The sequence below is a fragment of the Coturnix japonica genome, chromosome 3 (genome assembly GCF_001577835.2).
Source record: "Coturnix japonica isolate 7356 chromosome 3, Coturnix japonica 2.1, whole genome shotgun sequence".
Taxonomy (NCBI): Eukaryota; Metazoa; Chordata; class Aves; order Galliformes; family Phasianidae; genus Coturnix; species Coturnix japonica.
Genome location: NC_029518.1, coordinates 37,375,537 through 37,388,891, shown reverse-complemented (window position 1 = coordinate 37,388,891; position 13,355 = coordinate 37,375,537). Strand labels below are relative to the sequence as shown.

Sequence of the window (13,355 nt, the reverse complement as noted above, 5' to 3'; positions counted from 1 at the left end):
CTGTACAAGAAAATCAAGCGTATGTAGGATTCTGATACTTCACCTGATAGCTTTCAATCTATCTAGATCCTCTGCTTCCTTTCTGTTCATTCCTTCCCCATCTCCTTTTCCAGCTTATCCTACACCATCCAACAATGTGCTTTGTGCCCTTTTAGCTGTGGTAAGGGTGTTATAATTGGTGGCTGCCACTGCTTTCCTTTCCAGGGCCAACCCACATCAATGCATTTGTGAGATGGGGGTTGCTTTGTGCATTTGGATTAAAAAATACTCACACATTAAAACAGTGTTTCAGAGGCGTACCCATCATGTATCTATCACCCTTTGAGGACTGAATGGTGTCTTTAAAGAGTGCTGTAAGTTTCCATCTGTCCCATGTTAGGACAGTATAAGGACCACAGATTGGCATGAAGGTTCTGAGCTTCTCTGCAAATCTGTTACCACACCATGGGCAGGGACTCTTCAGAAATAGCTCTCAAATAAATGTGAGTTGCTGGGCTGACTCAGTTTCCCACAGAGCTCTGAATTTTTTCATCATTTTGCTTTACCAGTGGTACTTAGTATCTGAATGGAGAGCTTTCTTGTGGCTTTAGTTGAGGATGGATTGGGGGATTTTTTAGCTGGTGCCTCCCATGAGAAAAATCTCGGTAAGAGATATCTAGAAAGATTAAAAACAGTATCAGTTTATAGGAAAGACTGATTTCATGCACATGTCCAAGGAGCAGGCTGCTTAGATTAATAAAGTGATGTAAAAAACATTTCCACTAAGCAAGTCCCTATAGTTCAGTTTTTTTCCAGCAGGAGACAAGAACTATGCACCTTATTTCTGAGGTCACTTCCATAATTGCAACAACACACATTTTTTTGTAATAGCTTTTCCTTTTTTTATAGATATTTAGAGAGAAGTAATTAGATATGGTTATTTACATCTATCTCGAGAGGAAACATAGCAGCATGATGAAAAATACAAGTGAATAAGTAGTAAATTTTGGTAAAAAAGGACTGCATTTTAACTCCCTGATTGTTGATTGCTAAGACACACAATGCTAATATGGAGATGCCTGTCATGGTATAGAAATCTGGATTCCAAAACCAGTTCAATTTAATAAAGTGTTGTAGAAAGTGTTACTGCAGTCAGAAATACCAGCTGTATATCTTAGGGACAGGTAATCATGAAATAATGTCATGTTTATATAAGGCAGAAGTGTTACCTTTTGTTCCTTTTTTGCTTCTGGATTTTCCTGGGGCCATTTCTAATCCTGAAGCTCTTCTCTCTGTGCCCTGATCTGGGTTCATTGGCTTGTTTCACTGTGCTGACTTCAGCTATATGCATTGTGTTTCTGTCGCTGGGACTGGATCCACACAGCTATATTGCAGATCATGTTCTGGTGGCAAGGTGACAAGCCTCTGAAGGTTTGGAGTTTACATTGGCACAAGCTGAACACAAATGTTCAGAATTTCAGATTCTCCTCAACATACTGAAATGTCTTTGGCCTCCCAGACTGGCATAAATACTGTCTAGGCAGTGACTACCTAATAAAAACATCAGCTGCTTTGTGTCCAGATAGGCAGCAAAGGAAGCATGAACTCTGTACCACCTGACTTCTCAGATCTTTTTCCTGGTCTCAGTCAAAACTAGGAAGGTAAGAGTCCACAAACAAATGCTTAAAGAGACAAAGTCTGCAGAACTTCTCAGGTTCCCTTTTTGTTTTGTTTTGTATGGCACTGGGGAGAATTACAGCATACTAGCCAGTTCATATCTTCCTGTTTTCATAGTGAAATCCAAAGGTGTTCCTATGAAGCAAGAAATTTGTTTCTCAAAACCATTTCAAACTGCTTTTCATATCAACAAATGCCCTAGCCTAACTTTGTCCCTCATTTGCCTGAGTAGACAACTGCTTCCTGGCTCATACATGTTTCTTCTATGAACATAATATCTTCTTTCCACAACATCTACCTGAAGAATAAGAGCAGTTGGAGGTTAAATTAACTAAGAAAACAGACACATGCAGGATTAATCAGAAGTGGCTTTACACCACATGAGAGCAGGTAGGTTAGTGGTCTGGGCTTCCTCAGTAGGCAGTGGGAAGAAGAGATACATTTTGAGGGAGATATTGTCCTATTATGAGAAGAAATCTAAGATATTTGGGATGAATGCCTTCTGAATTTGTTCCTTTATACTGAGCTTTAACTGTTACGGATGAGATGCCTACCTTCAGCTAATCTCATTCAGTGGACTTTGGTATGATATGAATGGCTGGGATTGAACGGTAGGGCCCCAAAAGAGCATCCTTTGCTGTCTCTTTTGTTTCCTTACCCTTGAGATTAGAACAGAAAGATCATTTTAGACTAGTATTAAAAATAAATATAATAAATAAAAGTAGAGAACTGAAATATGCTTCCTGCCCTTCTCCACTCCAGACATAATTCTTCTTCTCCCTGAAAGACGTAGGGCTCCATGTTACAAATCTGTAGGTCCCCTCAAGATAACATCCATTCTGTTCTGATTTATCATTTCTTTGTTGGTCTGTTCATGTCACAGAAAACCTGGCCACAGTGCTACAGGGAAAAGACAATTGGATTCTTCCTCAAGAGTTGCCAGGAGTAAGATCTCTGGTCAATATTAAGGTTATAAGTATGGCCTTAGCTTGGTGCTCTGAATAATTTATTTGAGAAGAAATTATAAGAATTAAGTCAAGAGAAGCTGAATTCATTGAAATGGGTAATTTTGAATCGTGGAAGTTGCATAAGCATAGTTATGGGAGAATGTGGCTCTAAATTTAAATTAATTCTTTTAATTTGTAAGAGTATTTGAGAAAAGAAAAAAAGAAAGAAAGAAAAAGGCTAATACCTAAGTGCTGTTAGCAAAAAGAGATGAAAATATCTTCAGCCCTTCTAGGATAGTGAAGTAATTGATATTTGTGACAGGTTACGTGGAAGTACAGCAAGGGAAAAACTGTAATGAGCCACGAAACCACAGACCCTATTGAGGTCATGATTTTTAGTTTCCAACAGAGTTACAAATTTCAGTTCACAAAGTCATCTTTTGAAGATTATAAGTTTTATTTTGATTGGTTGGTTTTTATTTTTTTCCTTCTCGTACGGGGCTCAGGAGTAGCTCTGAAAGTCCCCCATAAAATGAGGAGGGCCCTCTGCATATATAGAGAAACACCAACTAGTTATGATTTATATATGAAGTCATGAACTTTACATACACATTTGTATAGTAAAAAAGTCCAAGAGGAAAAACATTTTTTTCCCATGTTTTCTGCTGTCCAAGAGTAACCAATGGCACTGACAAACCCTATTAAATTCAGTTCTTCCACATGCCAGCATTTCAGGGATGTTTAAGCTGCAAAAAAACAAAAACAAAAACAAAAACAAAACAAAACAAACAAACAAACAAAAAAACACCAAACAAACACCTGATCGTTACTTTTTTTGGGCAGATCAAAACGTATTTATGATAAACAGAGATATTTCAGTGGCTGTTGTGTTTGAGTGCATTTCTAAGCCTGATTTTCATATACAGAAATAGGAAATAAATAGGGAGCTTCAGGTTTTTTAATTAGAAGTTGTCATGTTTCTTTTAGTTACTTGAGTGACTGACTCAGCAGTTTCCTCACTTACAGGAAGATTAATATATAAAGTCCCTTTTGAAATGAATAATTCTGTCTAATGAATGAATGACCATTTTAGTAGAAATGAACAGAATAATTTTCTTGCCATGACTTCAGAAGTGCAGCAAAAGCTGTTTTCCAAGATTGACAGCAGTAGACTATTATCAGCCAAGCAGGGAGCTCCAAGGCACTTTGGTGCATATTTCAAGAAAGATATTTATGGAGAAACATGTGAGGTTTATAGTAATGTAGTGAAGACTCTTTGATTGCCTTTATGCTGTAGCTGAAATGAGGTGTTTGTATATTCTCATCATTTGTGGTATGTATTTGTTGGTCTAATGTTTGCTCTGGGTAAATCTATCCTTAAGACAAACACTCAGTTCTAAGTTACATCTCTGAACCTGTAGAGTGACTCCCTGTGGTTTCAACTTTAGCCCTCTGACAACAAATTATTATTTATGTAAGCCGTCAAATCCAGACATGACAAGCAGCTGCATGAGAAAAAAATGAAACACATAAACCATAGTGAGAAGCATGAGGCTCCGATAACAAACTACACTTTCCTTTCAGTATTTAGTCCAGTAAGAGTGAACTATTCATTACAATCAAACTACAGCTCCCCTAGTCTTGCCATTTCATCCACAAGTTGGTTGAAAATTAAAGCTCAGCAAGAAGCCTCCAGAGAATTATTTTGAGTTAATAACACCTGCAGAGAACAGAGATTTTCTGTGAGGTAAATTGCCACGTGATTGCCCACACATCAGCAAAAATTATTGGAAGAAATTCAATATTTTCTCTCTATTGAGAAAATATGAGGATTTTGTAGGGGCTCATTTTACATTAAGTAGCAAAGTTACAATTTGGAATGTTTCACAGCAACGGATTGTGTTTGTTTAAACAGTAAGATCTGGTTTTTCTGAGATGATTTCTGTTACTTTCAGCTGAGATTGCATCTTCATGCAGTGTGTATTTAGAAAACTTTCTTAATCTTAGGGGATATTGTCAAAGACTGCCTTTAAACTATAGATATCACCCCTCTCTCCCTGTGATTTCTTGTGAATTTAGGAGTTGATTCTTTATCCTACCTAGCTGTATCTCATAAATAGCAATCTAAGTAATTATTTTGATTTCTCCATCTGTAGCACTCAGCAGCTTCCTTGACAGCAATGGAAGCAACTCAAAGCATACTTCTTTGTTTCTTCCAGATGTTTCAGGAATACACTAATAACTAACATGAAAAATTCAGATGGAGCTCCTAAATCAAACTGAATATTAATGTTATCATATATCCAAAAAAGGAAGGAGAAACAAAGAAGTCAAATTATCTTGTCTCATTACTATGCTGCATTATGTCCTGAGCCATTGCTATCTGCATTTTCCAAGACCCCTGTATCAGTACACAAATCTTGTTTGGAGTAGGATTCAGGCTTCTATTTCATGACAGTAACAACCCTGGTAAGAAACTGATAAAGCTCGCGACAAGTCTCCAAGGACAGCCTTGGAGAGAGCGATTTCTGCCTATGCCTTCAAGAGAACCACATCCACAGGCGAAATCAGTGCTGGCAATATGTACTGCCGAACTCAGTGAATAGCTCAGTGGTTTCAGATGTGTAGTGGAACTTGCTTCAAACTCACTATATGCCTTTCAAAATTACTGGAATAAAATATCTCTAGTGCTGAAGACAAGCCCGTAAGAGACAGAGAACTCATAAGTTAATAAATGTGTTGGGCAGTAATAGGTAGTGGGTGCTGCTACTATATGTAATAACTGAGCTATTCCTTCTGCAACAGAGCTTGAGGCTAATATATCACAAGTTCATTTCCTTGAATCAACATGGGATGTATTAAAAAATAATTTGCTGGGCTAGATGAGGCTTTTCATGCGCAGATAACTGCCTACTCTAGAGGCAACTGAAAAGTGTAGTGTAATAACAAATCCTGACCACTGGACTAATCTTCCCTTTCCATAATCTTCCAAAGCATTTTCTCCTTTCACTTAGGAAGGGGACTGTGGGTTAGTGGGTTTCCAGCACAGAATTATCTGAGAATGGTGGCCTCTAGCTTCAAGCTTGTGATGTTTATGTCACTGTCTGTGATTCATCATAGAATTTAACTCAGCTATTACAGGGCTGGGCAAAGACCTGGTGTTTGGCTCTGTGCTCTAGGAAAGAAGAGAGGAAGCAGGTGTGTTGTATAAGCAAACCTTCATGTGTCAACAACTGTGTGCTTATCAGATGAATTTATCTGCTCCAGCTGCACTGCTCTAAGAGTGGATCTTTCATTACATACTTATCTAATGTATTATGTGTATGAAATGTGCTGTCAGTTTCTTTCAGAAAAGAGTTTCAAGGCATAAGGAATGTAATTATGAGGATGAACTAGCATCACCATAGGATCTCACAGTATGAACCAAAGTACCATCTAACAGCATCCTATTTTGCTAAGTACTGTATTGTGGGAGTTAATCCCCAGAGAAAAGTGAAAGAGGAAGGCTGTTGACTGCCATTTTACATATCAGAAGAATAATATACTGAGAGAATGTGCATTTAGAAATTCAGTCGCAGTTCAGAGAAGCAGAGGTGGAAATCTGAAAGAAGTGTATGGCTTTGGTGTTCTAGTCCATATATTTCAAATACTTTTTTTGATGTTCAAACTTTCATGGATTCAAAGATGTGCTTTTCAGAATGTGACACCTGTGGAAAAAAAACAACAACAATACAACATCTTAAAGAAGATTGAAAGATAAGTCTCCAAGGTATACAAACTATATTCCTAATTTGCTTGAGTTCAAAAGGATGTTTTTCTGTTCCTGCTCTATGATATACATGTCTGAACATAGATGCTAGTCTTTGAATTAAGTTCTAAGTTCGACCACCATTAATGGGAGTCAGTCTACAGGAGTCATATCTAACTCTAACTTAGAAGTATTGTTGGAAGTTAAATGTCATAAAAACAAGAGACAAGAAAGTCCCCTGTTTTTCTAGGTTGTCCTGGGGCCAAGAAGAATGAGTTCCTGACAAGTGTTTTGGATGCACTGTCCACAGATATGGTTCATGCAGTCTCTGATCCATCGTTGTCTTCCAGCCGGTGGGTTTCAGATCCTTTTCACGTGTCTTTAAAAGGGTTCTGGCAGTGGTGAATGATTTGATGAGGTCTTTGAGAAGTAATTCTTCTGCCTTCACAAAAAGTAAATTTACAAGAACCTATCTAGGATAATTTACTTCAAAGTTACTACTGTGGACTATGCTCAGTCAATAGGGATGCACTCAATGGCTGGATTCTCATCAGCCACACAGCTTTGAATTTATCTATACCTGCTGGTGCAACCGCATCTCAGTTATTTTCTTGTCAGACTTGATGAATGAATCTGACATTTTGTTTCATGTTTTGTCTATTTGATTCTAAACCAAACCAATGCTATCAATATATACAGGCAGAATTTAAACTACATAACTGCTGACAAATTTTGAACATCTGTGGGTCAGATGCTTACTACCTGGAGAGGAGGATAATATTATTATAATTTACCCTGTAATTCAAGACTTTTTTTTTTGTTTGTTTTATATCTGAGGCCATTCATCGTGGGTTGTAATTGGACTCTAGGTGTTTGGCCAACTATATCCCAAATTTTGTACAAAAGGCTATCCTCTTAAATTGTATTGGAGTGAGTACAGTAATGAGAACACATTGCCTTCCCCTTCTATTTCCTGAAAGAAAGAAAACTAAAGAGAGAAATAAATGAAAGACAGACATGACAGAAACATGAAAACACATAATGTACATAACTGAAGTATGTCATAAGTGAGCATCACCAAAGTGAAAAAAAGAAGGATTCACTTCAAAGAAGCTGGTAGCCAAAAACAGAGAGGTTCTTGGAGCAAAACATCTAACAGTGCTTTATGTATTCAGAAGTAAAGGTATGAACTGGGGTGTGTGTATCAGAATAAAGAGTTGTGATTTCTTTTTTTTTTTTTTTTTTTTCTTTTTTCTATTTTTCTGTTGCAGAGTTTCAGAACCTGATCCAAATCACACTCTGGAGGAGAGAGTGGTCCACTGGTACTTCAAACAACTAGATAAAAATTCCAGTGGTGACATTGGAAAGAAAGAGATCAAGCCATTTAAAAGGTTCCTAAGAAAGAAGTCAAAGCCCAAAAAATGCGTGAAGAAATTTGTGGAATACTGTGATGTGAACAACGATAAGTCCTTGTCAGTTCAAGAATTAATGGGCTGCCTGGGAGTAACAAAAGAAGAAGGTAAAGCAGAAACAAAGAAACGCCATAGTAAGAACCTTTCCTATCTTTTTGTCTAGATTCTTCAAAGATGTCAAAGTCTGATATTTGTATATACCAGAAGTATACTGTATAAAGGAATATACTTGTTTGTAACTAATAGTACTTTTGCTTAAGGCAAATGACAAGGAAACTGCTTCTGTGTATGCAAATTATTACTTTGCTCCAAGAGAATCAAGAACTTCCTTTGACTCAACCCATTAGATGTTTGCATTTTGGAGATATGTTTCTGCATTACAGCAGGAAACCTAAGATGATGTAATGTATCCTCTTTTCCACGCTTCTTTCCCACCAGACATAATAGGCTAGATTTACTGCTAAAGATTTAAGAACTTTGAAATGCTCGACACTGTCTAAATGCAGTCTGTCCTAAGCAAGTGCCACATAATAACTGGTGAGAAATGTTGTCATTGACCTTTCACATAAAAAGATATTTCAAAGGAAGATAAGAAGTATTTTATCTATTTTTTTTTTGAAAGCTGTGGAGCTGCTATAAAAATTACTAATTCAGAATGAGAGTTTCAATTCTTTGGGTACTATATATAACTTGCAAACCATGTTCATAATGCTTTTTTCCCCCCTTCAGCGGCCCCTAAAACCAATACTGAGAGCACTTCATCCAGCAGGCAGGTGAGTACTCAGGAGAGCACAATCTCTGTTCTTGTCTTACCTACAACAATTTCTTGGGGTTTTACTGGTTATCATTTGCAGCTTCAAAATGCATCAATCTGCTATTCAACAGAGCTGCAAAGAAAACAGAGCAGCATACCGATTAACAAATCTTGACTTCATTTCTATCTATGGAAAGTTGAATCAGTCAACTACAGATAGAATGAATGTGCAAAAAATACAAAGTGGATTAGGCATGCCTGTAGATGTTCCTAGTAAAGTATAAAGTGACATCTAGGTTAGAATAGGTGGCTGTAAGTGAGCCCTTAAATAAGTCTTCTGCATTCCTGAATAAAGGCACTACCATATGCTTTTAAATGTGCATTGGTTTATACTCCCTTTTGTTTTGAGTGAATTAAAAGCAATAACTTCCCTGCGAGTCATGCTATAGACACAAAGTTACACTGACTGAAATAACTCCTTGTGCAAAAAGCCAAGAATTTCCCATACCAAATGAAAATCCATACATTTTGTGTACACTACTGAATTATTGTATGGTGGTTTTAGATACCTTTTAAAATCTTAGCAGAGAGAAGAGAGCCGTCACTTTGAAGTGCCATTGCTGGCTGAACAAAATGATGCCGGAGAATGTAGGATTTGCAGCAGTCTGATGATATATGTTTAAACTAAAATTGGTTTGGTCTGTGGAATGACTTTAACAATTAAAACGTCAAGTGCCCTGACAACATAATCCATGATTTGTTTCTGTGTCAGTTTTCTACAAAGACTTTATCTCACCTTTCTGAATAACTCTGGTGCATCTCACTCATAGTCCTTTGGTTATACAAAGCATTCAGAACTAAGAAGGCACAAAAGTAGAATTTTTGAATAAAGGTAAAGTAGACATTGAAAAGGAGGGATTCAAATGGAAGTTCAGGAAGAAGGTTAATAAAAAGTCTTTTTATGTCTGTGTTTCTGTTTTTATGATCATTAATCCCAAGTATTCGCTTTTATGGATTATATGGGGCACAACTTCCTGATGCTTTTGCAGGTGTCTGAAGGACTGTGAAGGAAGTGAATCTGCCGGTTATTTAACAATCTTATAAGAGAATCAACTTCTTACTGGTCTTGCCTCACTTCTGTATTAGCTAGAGGAATTAAATGGTTACTGCCCACAAAAACATCAGTAATTGGCGATTTGTTTTAAAAGATATTCACATATCGTAACATCAACTCAGGTAACCCTGTATCTACAAAAACGGATTTGGCTAAAAATACCCCACTACTGTCGCTGTGTGGTCAATGTCTTTTCATCTAACAGAAAGCTATATTAATTTGTTGAAAACTGAACCCGGAGTGAACCTCCCAACAAGCCAAAAGAAATCTTCCTCTCATTGGTGCTGGCCAGTTTGTTACTTGTTTTATCTATGATTTGTTTGATGTTAGATTCACACATCCTAAGGCCAGCTCAGCATTGGTTGTTGGTTTTACCAGAGACCTCCTACATACCTTTGATGGAATATAAAATGTTCTAACAGCTAGAGGGATGTGATAAGTTTCTGTTTGTTTAAACAAATGTTTGTGGTCTTAACTTTTCAAATCCCCTTCTACAAATCACTTATGCTTTAAACAAAGAAGCCTGAAAACAATTATCCTGTCGGAACTCAAAAACATTCAAAGGGGTTATTTTAATTATACAATGGCAATTACTGGCACACGTGCGTTACACTTGAAGCATGACTAGCCCTCTCTCCTTTCTCATAATCTGATCTTGACTTGCAGAATCTGTAATAAAAGTGTCCTAGAGTTTCTATTCTTTTTAATTTTGTTCAATAATTTTGCTGAATCAGCACCAATTATTTTAAAAGCTGTTGCTAACAAATGATAGCTTTGAATTAAGGCTGGCTCAGCAAACCATCTGTTGGCAGTTTCATACTTGAACAATACAAGGCTGCAAATGTAGAAGGCAGCTTTCATCACAAAAGTCTTTCCTTGAAAGGAAGTTATTAAAAATAAGCTGGGCCGAGTAGCTCCTTGTAGGAAACCACCCAACCAAGAAGGAGTGATCAGATTGTTACTTCTCAGGAGATGGGCACTGGAAATCTCATTTTCAACTACAGAATTGTAGTTGTTAAGTTATATATATGGTTATGTGTGCTTACACATGTATATATTGAATATATTTTAGAAATATACACGTTTGCAGTTTTACACATACAGAAGCTTACTGAAAGAAAGCAGATATGGATACATGCACTAACATACCAAGTATTGGCAATAGCTGTTCAAATGATGTCAAGGAAATGATGAATCTGACCCAACTAGAGCAGTGGCCAAGTTTATTTACCTTTCTCAGCTCCATCCTGTCTAACACACACATACACGCTTACATGCCGTCAGTGAGACCCAAAGGGTCTTTTTGCAGCCTAACGTAAAGTTTACAAGGAAACTATAGAATGTTCATAAGACTTTGGCCAACAGCCCGTTAACTGTATGCATCACATGCCATAGAAAGGTATACTGCACCAGGGACTTGCCAAGGCAGCTGCAAAAACTGTGCGCTTGATAGGCATACATTTAAAGAGGGCAGAAGTGAGAATAAAATGCGTAATGTTAAGATATTGCTCATAGCCTTGTTTTTTGATTTCCTGAAGTACTACAGGCCAGGGATTATTTTATTCCCTGTATATTTAAGTGTTCAGAACACTTGTCCTGAAGTGGCACGTGGACACTGCTGAAATGTAAATAGATAAATGTTTATGCTTGGTTATTTGAAAACATCATTAATAATGCAAATATTTCCAACTGTCTTTCAGCAAGTTTCCAAGAAGCAAGGGTGAGCGGCTAACTGATCCAAGGCAGAACTCTTTGACATGTGGGAGATTTCCTCACCAAAAGGCAATAAAAACAACTGTAGTATTTGCACTTTGTACTTAAAAATGTAAATTCACTTTGTAGAAATGAAATATTTAAACAGACTTGTTGTAATCTGTGAAAATGTAATAGCTGGTTTTGAAAAATTATCACATACAATGTATGTGCATTGTTTTGTTGTCTGAAATATGTAAAACGTGTCGGAGATGTAAAAGTTTGCATTTAAACATTTTTCTTTTTTCTTTTGTTTTTTAATAGCTCTTTGGCAAATTTTAGCAAAGAAACCTGTTTCTATGTATTTTGGTTTCAATAGTATGCCTTGTTTTTCTTACCAATACTGTCATTTAAGTAGAGTTATGCTGAAAAGTCTACTGTATTCTCAATTATGTCCAAGAAATGTTGGATGTTAATGTTTCTAAGATTGAGGGAAGTCTGTAAATTGCTGTTGATTTGTTCTTGCAGTTTTTAACTGAACACATTTTTCATCAGTGGCAATATTTTTTCATTGTGTTTTTATTATTATGCTTCCCAAAAATCATACAATGAGAACACAACCACTACAGGATTCAAAAGTTATTTTACAGTCGGGATTCTGTTAGAAAAATATGTCCTTCCATCAGTTTTTGAGGCGCCTTCTATTATAAGTTGTGGTAGGAGTTTTCCTCATAGGAGTAAGGTGGATATTAGTGTAACTCCAGCCTGGTTTAACCTGAGCCTAAAAGCATGATCCTGCAGTAAGCACAAAGCGGGAGAGGTGTCTGTATGAGTCAGAACTGTATATCTAACTATGAAGAGACAGGGAATGCTAAATAGATTTGTCAGCCTTTTCTTCTCCTACACCTGGCTGCCCCCATTTGCCTTGGGGGTCTACCAGAGCTAAAGCTGAACAAATTATGAACAGTTTCCATAAGGAGGGACTATTCACCACACCTGCCTGAACTTTCTCCTTGCTGTCTGAAAGAAGTTCTTACAAGCTTTCATGCCTTCTCTGTCATTCCCCCCCCCCCCACAACATTTATTGTATGTGTGTTTGAGTGCAGTAAGAACTTGTGATGTGAATTTAGATCAGGAGACTCGTGTAAATAAAGATTCAGCTCTTGAACAGTTGCAAATTACAAGCAGCTGGGTTGATTGATGTGGTGGCAGATGGACTGCTGGCATCTAGGAACTGTCATGAAAAGTCAGGAATGTTGCAACAAGCTGTGATTTCATTCTGTCTTGTTTAAATAATGTGTGAGATTTGACATGAGACTAGCTAATCCTAATAGCACCCTGGCTTGATCTTGTACCAGAATAAGCTTTGTTGCAAATAAAAATGTTTCATTTTATTTCAACATAAGGATATATGCTGAAGTCATAGGAAACACTGTATACAGTGAAACCATACCCCAGAAAACATGTACTCTAAGCTCTGTCAACAAGAGGAACCAAGATGCAACTGTGTGTTATCTTGTATTTTTGTTTTTAAAAGTATTTGTTATTCTTTTATAATGTTAAACTTTGAATTTAATCTTCTTTATAGATTAAAGCTCAATATGCTATCAAACTATTCTAGCGGTTTTTCTTCCGCGCCACAGTCAACTTTGAAAGCAGGTACATATACATACAATTACTTCACCACTGCAAATAAGTTTACGAGAAACCTCATGGCCTCACCTTGTCTCTGTTTTTCTCTCTTCCCTTGACCCTTCATGCTTAGATTCATACCCCGTTTACTTCTAAAGTTCATACCATAGGCATTCTCTTGGGTATCCAAAGATTTCTACATCGTTTAGTCATTTGGTAACTTAACAATTACAGAAATTCAAAATATTTCAACTTTGTAGATTTGTATTGTCACATGTATGGGCCATTTCAATTTTCATTACAACATTTTGCTACAAAAGGAATACCCTATGTTCAGATCCCTAACTGGAATGCACTTGAAAGCCTGGTATATTCACTTTAAATAAACAGAACAGTGAAA

General features: G+C 37.0%; 1 protein-coding gene across 4 annotated transcripts in view; it reads left to right on the top strand.

Moving 5' to 3' along the window:
• SMOC2 (SPARC related modular calcium binding 2) overlaps nt 1-12,938 on the top strand; it is a 122,503-nt gene extending 109,565 nt beyond the window's left edge. For 2 of the 4 annotated variants that reach the window (XM_032443588.1, XM_032443587.1), the window contains exons 10-13: nt 6,602-6,704; nt 7,623-7,870; nt 8,493-8,536; nt 11,332-12,938. In XM_032443588.1, the coding sequence (XP_032299479.1) occupies nt 6,602-6,704; nt 7,623-7,870; nt 8,493-8,536; nt 11,332-11,355 (419 nt within the window). In that variant the 3' untranslated portion in view covers nt 11,356-12,938. Of the gene's footprint in view, nt 1-6,601; nt 6,705-7,622; nt 7,898-8,492; nt 8,537-11,331 lie in introns of all 4 variants that reach the window. The other 2 variants (XM_015858014.2, XM_015858011.2) reach the window with 1 other exon arrangement.
• The last annotated feature ends 417 nt before the right edge of the window (nt 12,939-13,355 follow it).